At 52.2% G+C, this 14,916-nt stretch overlaps 6 protein-coding genes and 1 non-coding gene across 7 annotated transcripts; 2 read left to right on the plus strand and 5 right to left on the minus strand.

Moving 5' to 3' along the window:
• Positions 1–838: 838 nt before the first annotated feature.
• CC1G_01964 (hypothetical protein) lies at positions 839–5,179 on the minus strand (the record flags this gene model as incomplete). Its single annotated transcript, XM_001830276.1, has 7 exons — positions 839–909; positions 958–1,217; positions 1,272–1,348; positions 1,404–2,443; positions 2,504–2,950; positions 3,002–4,097; positions 4,151–5,179. The coding sequence occupies 7 exons, from the start codon at positions 5,177–5,179 to the stop codon at positions 839–841; spliced, it is 4,020 nt and encodes a 1,339-aa protein (XP_001830328.1).
• A 207-nt stretch (positions 5,180–5,386) lies between these two features.
• CC1G_01965 (NADH kinase) lies at positions 5,387–6,978 on the plus strand (the record flags this gene model as incomplete). Its single annotated transcript, XM_001830277.2, has 8 exons — positions 5,387–5,588; positions 5,641–5,740; positions 5,790–5,875; positions 5,935–6,078; positions 6,129–6,251; positions 6,307–6,407; positions 6,459–6,629; positions 6,697–6,978. The coding sequence occupies 8 exons, from the start codon at positions 5,387–5,389 to the stop codon at positions 6,976–6,978; spliced, it is 1,209 nt and encodes a 402-aa protein (XP_001830329.2).
• Positions 6,979–7,212: 234 nt separating this feature from the next.
• On the minus strand, positions 7,213–7,748 carry CC1G_01966 (hypothetical protein; the record flags this gene model as incomplete). Its single annotated transcript, XM_001830278.1, has 2 exons — positions 7,213–7,593; positions 7,644–7,748. 2 exons carry the CDS (start codon positions 7,746–7,748, stop codon positions 7,213–7,215), a joined length of 486 nt encoding a protein of 161 aa, XP_001830330.1.
• Positions 7,749–8,062: 314 nt separating this feature from the next.
• On the minus strand, positions 8,063–10,733 carry CC1G_01967 (hypothetical protein; the record flags this gene model as incomplete). The annotated part of the gene is made up of 3 exons (XM_001830279.2): positions 8,063–10,373; positions 10,424–10,563; positions 10,618–10,733. The coding sequence occupies 3 exons, from the start codon at positions 10,731–10,733 to the stop codon at positions 8,146–8,148; spliced, it is 2,484 nt and encodes an 827-aa protein (XP_001830331.2). The 3' UTR covers positions 8,063–8,145.
• Positions 10,734–10,867: 134 nt separating this feature from the next.
• On the plus strand, positions 10,868–10,961 carry CC1G_20056. Its single transcript has one exon. It is a non-coding gene; the product is annotated as a tRNA-Leu (tRNA).
• A 367-nt stretch (positions 10,962–11,328) lies between these two features.
• Positions 11,329–12,947, minus strand: CC1G_01968 (hypothetical protein; the record flags this gene model as incomplete). Its single annotated transcript, XM_001830280.2, has 5 exons — positions 11,329–11,478; positions 11,531–11,667; positions 11,717–11,815; positions 11,865–12,738; positions 12,792–12,947. The coding sequence occupies 5 exons, from the start codon at positions 12,945–12,947 to the stop codon at positions 11,329–11,331; spliced, it is 1,416 nt and encodes a 471-aa protein (XP_001830332.2).
• A 215-nt stretch (positions 12,948–13,162) lies between these two features.
• On the minus strand, positions 13,163–14,622 carry CC1G_01969 (carbamoyl-phosphate synthase; the record flags this gene model as incomplete). Its single annotated transcript, XM_001830281.1, has 4 exons — positions 13,163–13,282; positions 13,334–13,514; positions 13,566–14,373; positions 14,430–14,622. 4 exons carry the CDS (start codon positions 14,620–14,622, stop codon positions 13,163–13,165), a joined length of 1,302 nt encoding a protein of 433 aa, XP_001830333.1.
• Between the last annotated feature and the right edge of the window lie 294 nt (positions 14,623–14,916).

Consider the following 14,916-nt stretch of genomic DNA (forward strand, 5'->3'; position numbering starts at 1 on the left):
GTTCCCAGACCATTTCATGCTGATCTCTCTCTGAAGCGGTTTCGTAACTCCAAACCATCCGTCTCCGATGACTTGGTGTGGCATATGTACTACCCCGGGCATGCGATTATCGCGATCTCCAGCCCCGCAATGCCGTCCAAGTGACCTTGGCTCGAACGCAATGCTTCGGGACCGCGTTAGATTGCCTCCACATTGACCGAGGGCGACGTCGACGTGTCGATGTCGTCCTGATACGTTTACACAGACATCTTCCAGAATTTCCGAAGGGGTTTCTCATGTATTCAGCCACCATCGATGGTTCGATGGAGAACTGAAGCGCGATACCACGAGATTCAAAGTGCCCAAGGTAAACAGTGGTATCCTCGTGGAATTCTCGAGGATGCGGGTGATGACCTTCTCATCGTATCCATGCAAGTCTCATGAACTCGTATGGCCCGCAGTGCCAAGTGAGACCGTCACCCTGTGGCCGGAGGGTCCTTCCAAAGTGCAGCGTTCAGAATATTGAATCCACCCTCAGTCTCAGAACACGTAAGGATTCCTATTCCCGAGACTAGCTACCAATATACATCGCACTTAATGAAAAGAAGGTAAATGTCAGCATGCTACTTAAATAAACGCAACCACTACGCTCAAAAATGTCAAGCTAGAATCGGGCTCGAAGAAATGAATGCAAGAAGGGTATGTATTGTATGTCATTTAAATTAGGGCTGTTCAATTGCTGGGAATAACAAATGCGTAAACAAAGAGCGGATTCGAGAGAAAGTCGTTAACATAGTAGCAGGTTCGATCGTTACTGTAAAATCATCGCGGGGCGTAGAATGGATTGAATTGGGTGGAATTAGAGTTGAGGCGGAATGGCACTCTTGCGTCTACGGGCTCGTTCGAGCGGGGTCAAGTCGTCCACGAGAGCTAGTTCAATGAGTACTTTTCGTTCCGCTGAGAGACCAAAACACTTACAAGATGTCGAGCCGTCCATGCTAACGTCTCCGTCGTTGGATTCGTCTCCTGCTGCGTCTCCAGAAGGTCCCGCTTCCATGAGGAAATCGCGAGAGATGAGCTTGGGAATCATTGAACGACGACGTTTGCCGGTGGTTTGGAAGAGGCTTTCCACTTCGAGATCAATCAGGTACTCTTCCTCGTGGACCCTTTTACGTTGTTCAACGCATTCTACGACCCAAGCGATACCCACGACCAGTGGCTTAGGATCTCGGAGCATCCTGGATAATGTGTACTGAGCCAACGAGACCACGATGGTTCAAAAGAATACCTACTTGTAACGGTTTACCGTACTTGGCAAACCGTTCTTGTAGACAATGTGAGTGCAGCTTTGTCCGGGGCGTTGAAGCAGCTAGACGAAAAGCAATCAGTCATTGGACTAACCCACGACCATATTGACAGCATACCCGAGCGCCAGCAACCTCCAACATTTCAACAAACAGGGAACCGGCCTCCTCCCCTTCCTCTGTTCTGACATCAACAAAGATCCTACAGTCTTTGAGGAACTTGAGAGCATCATCCGGTGAAGGTTTCTCCTCTTGGGGAGGCGCCCTCCTCGAGCTAGCAGCCACATTTGCGATAGCCTGAGAAGCAGCCAGGGCCGCTGACCGAGTGCTTCTCCGTCCCGGGGGCGTACCATTGGACGAGGTGTCGTCAGCTCCAGCCGTTGCAGCGGTAGAGGGTAAAGAGTTGTTCGAGCTCTGCTTGACGGTGGAGGGTAGCGGTGGAGGTCCCATGAGTCCCTTCCCGCCTGTAGTGGCTGCTTCGGATTCCCGGAATGCAGAAACAGATTGAGCGAGGAAGTGAGAGGCCATCGACGCCCGACGAGACGAATACTCGTCCGAATCTGTGGCGCGTTCCTTGCCCTTCCCATTAGACACCTCGATTTCTTCAACGTCCATATCGTCAACCAATGCCGAGTCATTCTGGTTTGAAGGTCCTCCGAGGTTGAGAGGTTGAACGGCGTTTTGGTCGTCGAATGTCATTGAAACGTCGGCATCACCCCCACCTTTCACCGGGCTACCCATGACACTGGGCAACGTCGGGTTCTTGCTTGCCTTTGCCGTATGCCTTCGCCCAAGGGTTCCTGTTCCAACACCAAACAGTGGACGCCCACGCATTGCACGGCCTGCAAACGGACCTCGTCCAGGTGGTCTAGCAAGCCCTGTTGCCTTGGAAAAGTGGTTGGCACCGAGAGTCGCAGACCGTCCGACAGCACCAGTCGAGTGGGAGTTTCCTACCGTCTTCTTCCCAACAGCGGAGTCGTCCTGAGTTTGGCTTTTGGGTTCGACAGAATCATCATCATCACTATTCCCATTGCCGTCGCGATTGAAGCCCATGCTCGTACTCGGCCGAGAAGGCGCGGGCATTCGGAGTTGCTCCAAGGCGTTTGAAAGGGTAGATAGTGTGGATCCATTTTTCGCAAACCGGTTCTCGCTCAGGTTGGCTGCTCAAAGAACGATAATATTAGCAGATGCGCAAATGATTTTCGAAAAGGAATATTCACCACTTCGACGACCAGCGTTCATGGACGCAGAGCGAGCAAGTTTCTTCGATGGTGAACCGGGCGTCGTTGACTGGAAAGGTTTCCTCAACTTGGCGGGGGACGACGAGGGGGTCTTGAGCGAGGGAGTCGACCGTGAAGTGGCAAGATTCCTAGGCGATCTTCGAACAGGGGATTCGTTGACCTTCATTGGAGAACCTCTGGGTAGACTCTTGGATGTCTCAATAGCGAGTGGTGCTCGACTAGGGCCGGCCGTAGGTTCCTCGGCGGGTTTCTGCTCACTACCAGACTTTGATTTTGCCTTGACAGATATCGACGGGGCTGCAGTGTCTCCAGTGGGGATGGAATCTTCCGTAGCTTTATCATTGGCAGGAGTCTTTCGTTTGAGGGAGGCAGACCGAGTAGCCTTTGCGAAGTTGAGGGTGGTCTGTCTCGTCTTCGCCATGGGTACTAAACATTCAAAAGTCAGTTACGGGTCAGAATAGGTCGCAATGCCAATACCTGGAGGCTTCGATTCAGAGACCGGGGCTTTCCGGTTTGAACTGCTCCTCGTAACGCGACCAACGGCGGGCACGGCTGAGGGTACTCGTTTCTTGCCCAACGCTGCAGCTTTCGACGGTCCTGGTTCTGGAGGGACTTCAAGGTTTGCTGGGGCGGGCTCGGGTTCAGGTTCCTCAGTAGTCGGAGGCACTGGTTCAACTGTCACAGGTTCGGTTGATAGAGGAACATCGAGCTCCGCCTCTGGTTCCCCCATCGCGACGTCTTGAGGAGGCTCTGGAGCAATCAGGGTATCGTCCTGCTCTCCGTTCGACGTGGGTGGATGTACGGATGGATTGGTGACATCGTTCGCAGTGACGGCCTCTTCTGGAGATTGAACTTGGACCTCAGGTTGGACCTCAGGTTGAATCGACTCTTTCGTCTGGGCTAATTTTTGAACAGGTTCCGATTGTGTTGGATGTGCTGGAGGAGAGGCGGGTCTCGATATTGAAGTCTCTGGCCGAGGGGCATCATCTTGACCATCCTCGTCAGGGGTGGGTGGAACAGGTTCTTCATCGTTTAGATTGGCGTGTGTTTCTTCGTCTTCGTCCATAGGAACTGGAATCAGAGCAGGTGCAGCTTGAGTTTCAGGCCTTACTCTTCCTTTCATCTTCGCCTTGATCCCTCCCGCCTTTCCCTTTCCCTTATCCAACGAAGAGGACACGTTGAAGATGTTCTTTACCTTTTGCTGAAAGCCAGAAGTCTTGCTTTCTGCAGCTGGCGTCTTTGAAGAGCCCGCCTTGTTCATCAAGAGGTTGAATGCATTGCGAGGCCCAGTGCCTATAGTCCCCGCCATCGGTATCTTACTTGAAGAAGGTTCCGACCCATTTCCAGTTGGAGGCGCAGTGCTCAAGCCCATGGCACGGGGTGCTACTTTAGTGGGACGAGGCATCGCGGTGGTCAGCCGACGCAATCGATTTTGCTTGTCGGGCTGCGGCGCTGACTTGTCGGTTTTCGAGGGGATGATTGCAGGTTGTTTGCCTTTGTCGATCTTGGGAGGTGCAGGGGGAGGTGCCTTTTCTTTGGCAGGCTTCGAAGGGAATGTTTTCTCCTTCACGGACTTCATTTTCGTGTCAGTTTCAGATTTGACGGGTAGGATACTTTGAGACTGACCGCTACCTTGGTTTCTTGAGTCGTAATCGTCACCGCTGTCGGGATCTTCGCTACAGGGTAAGGGGTTTCGGGAGCAGGAGTAAGGGGCGACAAGGGAGGGGCCGTATCATCTTCTGCGACTGGGGTAACAGGTTCTGGCTCTTGAGGGCCAACTTGGTCGGATGGTTCCAATGGTATTGACACTTCGGTGATCACTTTCAAAGGAGGCTCCCGCTCCTTTGGACTGCCCGACACTGTTTCTGAGGATGGTTCCACCATGTCCACTTCAGTTTCCTGGGGTTGGGACTGTGCATCCTGATCCACGTCCATTTCCCGTGTCGATTCATCCGGTATGGATGGCAAACGGGTTGGAACAACAGGCAGAGGTGTTATACGCATCTTGGGGGTCAAGCTTTTAGAACTCTTAGACGGCGAGCGTGACCTTGGCTTGCTACGTGTCGGAGAAGGAGGTAGGTTGGCCAGGTCGATATGTGGGTAGGAATACGTCGCTGGGAACAGCAATGGCACAGATTGAGCTCGTCCATGGTCATCCGGAGGTAACGAAGCTTCACGGTTCAACGGTTGGTCGCTGGCGATTGATCTAGGCTTCTCGGAGCGTAACCTCGACGTCTGACGCTTTGACCGTTTGTTGGCGATGGCATTCGAGTCTGAATGGTTCCTTGTATGCGCGGTCCCAGCCCTGGTTTTCGATTCGTGCGTCCTGGGTTCCTGCAACTCTTCCGCATCCCGTTTGACGCGTTTCGATCCTCTACCCTCTTCCGGAGATCCCTCTGCCAGTCCATTCTCCGAGGAGGGCGACGCTGACCGCTTCCCTGTCGCGGTCGGCGGGGGTGTGTTGGCACGTTTCTTCGGGGAGAGCAAAAGTTCGTCTTCCGAGCCGCTGACATCGAGCATGTCGTCTGGGCTGGTTTTGCTTGTCGACGCTGCTGCATTCCTTGACATTCTCGCCTGTTTCATTGGCGAATGCTGAGAAACCTGGAGGATTTCATCGGGCAAAGTGACTTGGGATCGAGTCGTACGGCGGCCCATTGTATCTGTGGCTATGAGCTTCGCGGGACTCGTTGAACGGTATCAGGTCACTTTTCTCTACAAAATCACCCTTGAAATCGTGGAATCTTGATAGTGATAAAGGTCTTGACGATTTCAGAGAATCGAAGGAGGTGGTCGAGAGACGACGCGCTCAATTATTCGCGACGAATTGTTCAACCTGGAATTCCTGTCACGTGGGTTTACCACATGGTCCTTTTCCGGCGGCAACTTGCACTTGACTCAGGGAACGATGCTTTCTTTCCGTCAATTACCTCGGTCGCTGAGGCAACTGGCGCCTCTCGCCTGCCGCCGGACAACCCTTTGTCTTCCAACTCCCTTTCAAAAGAGATCATACAATTCCTCCAAAGCCTCGTTCCAAATTCCATCCACAAGTCGTCCACCGACGTCAGTATTCCTCTTCAATCATTTCTTGTCGCTTCACGTTCAACTTGGATGAAAAGACAGCCCGGAAAAGCAACTTAAAGCCCCTCCAAAGACTATCCTTATTGTCAACAAACTACGGACACAGCCAGTAATACTCGCTATTGACGCTTTCCTCGAGTACGTCAGTCCTGGAATCTCAAAGTCCCGACAGCTTACCTTGTTCTAGACATGTCCATGAAAACTATCCCGATGTCAGGGTATTCCATGAAGACAGACCTGATATCCCACATGGAGCTGAAGTCTGGAAGCCAGGTGGCCCCGTTTGTCCTGCACGTTTCGCAATGACTTGCTTACATCGGTGTTCCCGGCAGGTCTTAACTCGACTGGCATTGATTTGGTCGTAACGTTTGGAGGTGACGGGACAATACTGCATGCATCCTCGCTTTTCAGCTCAGGGGCGGTACCTCCCGTACTAAGCTTCTCAATGGGTACCCTAGGGTTCCTGCTGCCATTCCGTGCGTTCTCCCTTCACGCTAGATATTACCTTGGCTGACCCTGGCTTTAGACATGGACGACTATGCCAAAGCACTTGAAAGCGTGTTTACGGGAAAAGCTACAATTCTGAACCGCATGCGACTCGCCTGTGCCTTCTATGATAACGAACTCCAGAAGAAGGAGAACGATCATGGTTTGTGCCGCGCCTTCTTCCGTCATTCACCCGTTCTTGACCTTCTGTTCTCTAGATTGGCAGGTGATGAATGAAATTGCACTACACAGGGGAGCAAGCCCTCATCTCAACACTATCGATATATTTGTAGACGGACAACACCTCACAGAGGCAGTGGTCAGTACCTTTACCGCCCCTGCGGATGTCACATTTCTGACTTCACACCAGTCGGACGGCCTCATTGTATCCACTCCCACAGGTTCAACAGCATATTCCCTCTCAGCTGGTGGACCTATAGTGCATCCTTCACTAAGCGCCCTGGTCTTGACACCCATCTGTCCCCGAAGTCTATCATTCAGACCACTGGTATTCCCCTCAACGTCCATCATAACGCTCCGGGTACGTACTTACTTGGTTTTGATCGAATGTAATTGATACTTATACCGCTGGCGCCCACTGTTTGTAGATAGGAGATCGCAGTAGAGCACCCGCTGGCGTCTCTATGGACGGCCGCACTTCACATATCTTGAATCCTGGAGAATCCGTAACCGTACAAGCATCGCCATTCCCCGTTCCCTGTATCAACAGATCTTCGATCATCGACTCTGAGGTTGCTGCTGAAATGCAGCACCGAGAAGGCGCCGGCCCAGGAAAGGAAGATGACTGGGTTCGGGACATCAACAACCTCTTGCAATACAACGCCACGTTTAGGAGTAAAGCGTTACTTCGACACAGCAGGACTTCATAAAAAGGATACTGGACAACGGGTGGACAGGCTTGATCGTAGCGTCGTTCCAGGCTTCATTAATTCGATTGTGCTAATATACTACAATGATAGGCTAAAAATAGTGGACATAATACACATATTCCCCTTTCTCATGAATGTCCACCTGCAACCAACGGCGAGCCTCGTATATTGTGCTTGTCTTTAGGTTCTGGTTATCTAACGAACAGAACAACAACAGCCAGATATTTCCTCAAATTACGAGAACCACGATCTCCGAGATTTTTCTTTCTCATTGGGAGAGGGAGACGTTGACCGAGAGCCAGGGTTCGACTTTGACGGCCTTGGCTTTCCCGAGTTGCACCTGGCCTTGCTTCGAGACTCGAGTGGCCTGGAATCCAGGGAGGGGACCTCGAGGTATTGGGGCGGTGGGGAATGCTTGCCGTCTGGGTCCGCCCGAATGATTATGTCGATGACTTCTCCTCTCAGTAGCCTCCCGACGGCGCTCGACCACGCGCTCTCGGAGATTCTCACTGGCTGGCGTTGGCCATTAAAAGTCGAGGTGACGGAGAACCCTATTCGATGTCGGGGGACGCTGGAAAGTTCTTCGTACTCTTGCTGGGCGATGTCGAGGGCTTTCTGCAAGTTGTCCGTTAATGGGTGTCAAGCGCTGGGTGTACTTCACGTACGTCGTAAGTCTCTGCTGGTTTGACATAGACTAGCTTGAAGTTATGTCGGTAGGTGATGATGTCTGCCGGGACGGGTGGTCCTGTACGGTACATTCCCTGGGACATTATAGATTCGAGTGGTAACGTAGGATGTGGAGGAGGACCCGGCTTCCCGTATATATACAGGCAAGATGCAGTGCCACTGATAGTTGAATTTTTATGGTTCATGCTGTTGGTGCATGCTCAACAGGTCCTGTGTACTCGGCGCCCACTGTACAGCACTAAGGGCTGTGCTGACCGAGTCTTGTTATTGAACGCTCGAATGCTGTAGAGCCAGCACCAGATCCTCTCTTGAGGGTTCCGAGAAGCCTGGGAATCGCCGCTCCAGAGAAGATACATAGCCTTCAACGTTTACACCCAGTCACCGATCATTGTTAGCGTTTAACAGTCACCGGCGCCATAACTTCAATATCTGTGACGTGAATTATGAAATACAAGTAGGCGAGTCCAATAGCTAACACAATTACATCGCCTCTGAATCGAGCAGAGCGAAAAAACTCTGGTTTTGAGCCTTCCGTGTACCCGCTGAGTTGTATTGCTTTTGACGCCCGTATCCGTTGGTGGCAGGCATCGCATCCGAGGATCCTTTCTTCTTCTTAACCTTCTTCGTCTTTTGTTCTTGGAAGACCCCGGGCGCGAAATCTTCTCCCACAGCAGCCCACAGCCTATCCAAATCATCCAAGTCCACTAAAGCATCGGGGTTGTTGAGGAGTGCGTGGAATCGCTTTCCCGACAGCAAATGAGCGGGCGAGGGCACACGTTGTTCTAAGAACAGAACTTGGGCAAGCTGATCGATACACTCCAATGCAACGAGCATCTGGGCCATTAGCTGAATGTTTCTATCAGCGACGGTGACTGAGCTGAGATCTAGCTGGGGTAACTCGGTATGGGCGGCATGGAAGGTTGCAAGCCAGCAGCGTGCTTCAATAGGGGCCCAGCGTTCCCTGGCACGCTCCTTGCTACCAGTCTCCTCGCTTCGCTGGAATAGCATCAATGCTGTCCATCGAACAGCAAGGACGGGAGCTAATTCAATGGGCGACAACGCACGAACGGCAGGTGTGTCAGATTTCAAGGCCCGCAGGAGGACCGTAAATCTATCGTCTTCCTGACGTAAAAGGAGATGCGCACTGCCCTCCTCGCTGAAGTCCTCGAGGTCGACGGATTGTAGTAAACTTTGCAAGGAAGGGACTTCGACATCTTCGGCGGCAACGCGAGTCCCTCGACGGATGTACTCGGCAACAATCGCAGGGCTTGTTCTTTCGCGAGGATGGGAGGACGTGATAGAGGGGGGCGGTTCTGTAGCTTCGGATTCGTCCTCAGGACCCTGGAGGCGGTTTAGTTCACCCTTTAACGGAGCGAGATAGTCGACGTCTTCCTGCTCTGAATCTGACTCGACCACGTCGATAAGTTCGTCGGGGTCTTCTTCCTCTTCATCGGACTGAACGGAGTCGGTGGGGTCTTCCTCGGGCGCGGTGGGTGGATCCGGCAGTCCAACAGCATCGTCTAAAATAGAGTATATCCATGCACGGATGGGCCTTCCAATACTACGGTTCACGTTCTCGACATCTGGATGCTCCAGGAAAGGTCTGGGCCACGAAGAAGAGGTGTTGAGAGAGTCCATAACCTTGGGAGAAAGGGAACCCTTTCTATAGGCATGTATAAGAGCTTGACGGATCTCGAGCAAGGCTTGATCCTCCTCGTCGACGGCTCGAAGCTGTTCCAGAAGCCGACGGGAAACAATGGGGAGAAGTGAGCATGTGGAGGGCATGTGGAGGGCACAGATTTCGGTAGGCCATAGGGGTTCGTCGTGGGGATCTGTCCTGGGAATAGCATACTGCAGTGTAGCTTCCACAACGCCGTTGATGATCTGTTCAATCTCGCCTGAACCCATAGAAGTGAGGTGTCTCGCCATTAGGGCGTTGACAGTTTTGTCGATGAGGTCCATGACACTCCCGACCTCGTGCTTCGCCTTGCGGCGATTTTGACTTGGGGTGAGAATGGAGCGCACCACTGCTGCGGCATGGTCGATGCGCTGTGTAAGGGAAAGGGTGCGCTCGAAGAATAGATTTTGGAGTCGACGTCGGTGCGTTTCGGATTCCGAGGAGAAGTCATTCCCTACGAGCGCCCCGAGCAATGGAAGGAGGGTGACGGGTAGATTGAGATGGGTAGATAGTTTTGTGGGGCTGTAGGCTGTGAGGTGGAGTTTCAGATCCCCCGTTTCGGGAGGGTGGATGCCCATTGGGACAGGTGGTTTCCGGTTGAACTTGGGTTTACGAACGATCTGAAAGTCAGCATCGTCGTCGTCAACTGCGGGGGTTTCTTCTAAAGATGGCGCTTCCCACACCATTTCGTCGATGGGTATATACCCCAGGTATCCTTCAGAGTTGAGGATTACAAAGTCTGAATCGTTTCCGACGACGTAGCCCCCAACTCGACCCGCGAGTTCAACTGCGTAGGGATCACCTTCTTCATCTGCAAAGTGCAGGTGAAGAAAGGTGGTGGTCTCCTGAACCTCCTTCAATGCGTTTATGCAGACTGAATAGCTCAGGGGAGGGAGCATCCATGTCTCTGCTAGGGACCTTGGGGTTGATCGCGAGACTACCGAGGTTCTGAAGAAGAGGAGGCCCGGTTGGATATGGCTCTGCCCAAGCCTAGTTACGAGAGTTGGAAACTTCAAGTCGGGGTAGGCACCTGAAAAGAGGTTGGATACGCTGAACCGGAGGATATCTGCTGCGACAAACCATCGAAGACGAAGTGGATGTCCAGCCCAACACGGAGCCAAGCCTCCACGATGGCCTTTGCCGCCCGTTTGAATTCGTGGTATTCTCCGCCGTATACCCATGGAAGACTGGAATTGTTGGTTGATATCGCATAGATAAATCTGATTAAAGCACAGTCAAAAAAGATCATCCTTTAATTGGAGAACAGGACTCACGACCAGCCGTCAACAACAATAGAAACTCGATCTGGAGAAGGACTGCCGAGCTTTACAGTAGAAGAAAGGGCTCGTCTGTGTTCCCGTAGGTAGGTTGTAAGGCCGTGAACGCCCATGGCTCCATGGGGTGTCGTAGGTACGGTACCAGGAAGCAGGCATCGGGTCTAGTACGGAAGCCTGATCACGCGGTCGGGAAATAGGGGCTTTTTAACCGGTACCCCATACATATTACATTAAGTCAGCTTTCATAGGCAACATGGCCGAGTGGTCTAAGGCGCTGGAATTAGGTCATGCGATCGAAAATCCAGTCTTCACGGGCGAGGGTTCGAATCCCTCTGTTGTCATACTTTTTATACCGTTCGGATCGATGGTTTTTGCGTTCTATATCGTTAGGAAAAAGGCAAGCACCTGTGTCTTGTCTCCACGACGCCAGAAAGACAATCTCCACCCCCCAAGTAATGATGAATCCAGATTCTCAACGTGTTACCGACCCTATCCTCAACTTCATTCATTTTACTATCGATTTCAGGATAGCTAGATGTGCCACAGAGTCGCTAGTCTCGGCGAGACCATCCTTTCAATCCCTCGAGCTCCCTCTCCGTTCTTCTTCAAGCTCACCATACTCGTCAGAACGGGACTTTCAGCATCGCCTGAAGGACGTCCCAAGTCCGGCTAATAGGTTGTTCTAATACATTCGACGAATCAAGGACCCTACTCCCAATCACTATCAGAATCATCCGTAGTGCTTGCCTGCTTCTTGGATGGCTCTCCAGCAATACTGGCATTCGTTGATGAAACCACGTCGTAGCTTTCTTCACTCGAAGGGCGCCCAGATGTTGTCGCGTCCTTGGGTGAGAGCGTCTATATTGCCATTAGAACGATGCCTTACGGCAACAAAAGCGAAGGTACAGACCGTCTTGCCTACTGGAGGGACAGGAGCAGACGCCTTGGAGGAGGTATCGGTATCCGAGCCTTCCTCCTCGTCATCGTCTTCTTCCTCTTCCGAGTCTGAACCTTCCCAACTAAAGTCCTCGTCACTCTCAGTTGTAGCTGCAGCGGCCATCAGTTTAGAACTCGACATCACTGCGTTTCCACACACCCTGGAGAAGAGCCTTCCGCCTCTCTTCCTCGGTCTTGATCTGATGGGCTCTGAAAAAGTATCGCTGCCAAAAGTCTTCCTTAGAAAGCTCAGCTGAGACTAGGTGAACGATCAGTAAAGTCTCTAATGAATGTTCAACGGAACATACCAAGAGAAGTATACATTTCATAGAGCGAGGTATTCTCCTTGAGTAGCGCAGCGCTCTTCTCGCTCCACTCGGGTCCATCGATACCGCCCTTGGATTCGACTTCATCCTGGAGCCATTTACGATACTGATCCTTGACAGCATCTTCCGCTTCAGGGTCATGCTGGAGAATGGTCGGATCCGACTGAAGACGAGCAAGAAGAGCAAGTGCACGAGACGCGACAGCAGTCTGCATCTCTCCGACCTGTCTTGAAGGTCCAGCACTAGAACCATTCCCTCCAGAACCAGAAGCGCTGGCCTCAGTCGTAGGCAACATCCACATATCCGTTCCATCCCAAACTAGCCCAGATTGTTCTTGTGTTGGAGAAGGGGGGATGATCTTGACAGCGTCTTTGAGGACTTCATTGGCTTCTTTCACGACCTCCCGAAGATATGCCTCGCCCTTGTGTGCATATTCTTCAGCTTGTGCCCGTGTTATACCCTGAACGCGTTGGAATTCAGCGACAAGGTTTGAACGGATCTGATTGAGGTCAACGTTCTCCGAGGCATGTTTGATGGATTCAGGTATATGGCTTTGGACAGTTGCAACGAGATTAGGAGGGAGGGCAGCTTGGAGTCGGGAGAATAGGGTGCCGGAACTGGTGGATGCAGTCGGTGTTGATGGATCGACCGAATCAGAGCCCGACTCAGAATCCTTCGTTGTTTTGTCTCCCCCAGTCGTCGATTCAGAGGAAGATGGAGCGCTAATAGGGTCTGATCTTGTTGAAGGTTCACCCTCAGTCGGTGGTGCAGACGCAGACAGCTTTCCAATTTCCTTCTGGGCCTGGATAACCACGTCTCCAAAGTCCTTCTTGGCTGTTTCCAAAACCTTTTGGCTCTACCAGGCCCTATCTGTGAATGTAGTCGTACACTGTGATGAAGCGTACCAACCTGCGCCCTGAAACCTCCCCAGAACCGACCGAGTTGTCCTATCACCTCGTTGACCTCTTCATTGAGGCTGGGTTGCTGCGCCTGCTGTGCAACATCGTTCGTTGGTGGTTGGGGCGTTGAAGCCCTAGCAATGTCCCATGTATCGAAGAAGTTCATGGCCAAAGAGGTCGTAGGGCGAACGCGCCGTCGTGATGCGAATGCCGACAGTGATGGAATTATTCGCACGATCAGGAAGGAAAGGAGGCATGCAATACAATATACATTGTCTGTTAAAACTACACAAAAATTCCAAATTACCGAGGCCAGATGAAAACCAAGGATATTATAACCAAGTAGGGAAGCAAGTATGAAATATAGAACCAGACTATTGATTAAGCAGTGGCAGCAACTCGGGGCGCCTCAGTTTCCAAACCAACTTGAGGCTTGACATCTGCGGGCTGGTAGTTGGCAACCTTTTGGGCTTTGCAATGCGAGACAAAGTCGGTGAACATCTAGAGAGAAGTTTAGAATTCTGCCTTTAATTGGAGCAACGACGACCTTACCTCGATAGTGTCAAGAGGACCACCAGCGCTCTCAGGATGGAATTGGACACCCCAAACCTGCTTGCCAGACGCGTCGGTAGACTTGATACCCTCGACGGACGAATCATTGCAGTTGATGAAGAAGGGCTCCCATCCCTCGGGGAAGGGCTCTTGGAGCTTGAGGGCGTACTGATGATTTTGGCTAACAGGCGAGTTAGTGCACCGAAGAAACGAATGACGATTAACAACGAACCTAGTAACATAAACACGACCAGCCTTGATGGAGCCAGACGAGGCAAGGGCAAGGACGGGTTGGTTGTGACCACGGTTACCGAAGGTCATCCGGTAAGAGTCCAAACCGGCAGCCATACCGATAATCTGGTTACCCATGCAAATGCCAAAGATAGGCTTGTTCCACTCGGCGATGGTTCGTCGCAAGTTCAGAGCGGCCTCCATACACTGCTTTGGGTCTCCGGGGCCGTTGGAGAGGAAGAGACCGTCGAACTGGTCCCTGACCTTGTTAAAGTCGTAGTTCCATGGGAAGACTGTGACGGCAGCATCTCGGCGAACAAGGGATCGGAGAATGTTCGCTTTAGCGCCAAAGTCGAGCATGGCAATCTTGACGCTGCCAGTGGGGTTGAGCTCGTAGACTTGCTTGGTGGAAATTTGGTCGACGAGGTTTTCCAGAGAAGGATCCCAGTATTCCTCTGCTGCAGGAGGCGGGAGCAAGGCATCGGTACCAACGGCCACACGTCCGAGGGTGGTACCTTGATCACGGAGCAACGTGGTGATCGCACGCGTGTCGACACCCGTGATACCGGGAACGTTGTGTCGCTTGCACCAGGATGCAATGGACTCGACAGCGGTGTAGTGAGAGAACTTTTCGGCCACGTCGCCGACGACAACAGCGGCGCATTGGATGCCCTGAGACTCGAGGACGACCCCCACGTCCTGGGAATCGAAGGGTGCTACGTTGTGGGGAACTCCATAGTTCCCAATCAAGGGAGTGGTGAAGACGAGAATTTGACCGCGATAAGAAGGGTCAGTCATGGATTCAGTGTCTATGTTGAATGTCCGTCAGTTGAAAGATAAATTCGAGACATGGTAGTGCACCGACATGATGTGATTGAAGTCGAGAAGACGGTTTCGCCAAAGACACTCCTGGGAGCACCGAACGAGGTTCCCTTGAACGTTTGACCTGTTTTCAAGTGCAGAGAGGCTGGCACGGCGAGGCCAGAATTGGCATGGGTGGCCAGGCCTCGAGAGAGACGAACGAGTCGGAGAGTAGAGATAGCTTGTCGAGTAAACATGGCTCGTCGTGGGTATTCAGTGGTTTGGAAGCGAGAAAACTAGGTCGCTGAGGTAGCTACGAGACAGTCAGGACGGTGGCGGGAGGCAAAGAAGAAAAGGGACTGACTCGTCACTAGTATTTTGAGTAAAGGGCATGTACACCGGCAAAGGCAGCAAGCGAAAATTCCTGGGCGCGATGGGTGAAAGTTGTGGTCCAAGGGCCCGAACAAAATTTATCCCTTCTGTATATTACGTAACTCGATCAATCCCGCGCCTCGAGGCGACCTTTCAAAATTCCCTCCTCGCCTGATTCC

Source organism: Coprinopsis cinerea (genome assembly GCF_000182895.1).
Source record: "Coprinopsis cinerea okayama7#130 chromosome 3 map unlocalized cont3.3, whole genome shotgun sequence".
In the NCBI taxonomy this organism is placed as follows: Eukaryota; Fungi; Basidiomycota; class Agaricomycetes; order Agaricales; family Psathyrellaceae; genus Coprinopsis; species Coprinopsis cinerea.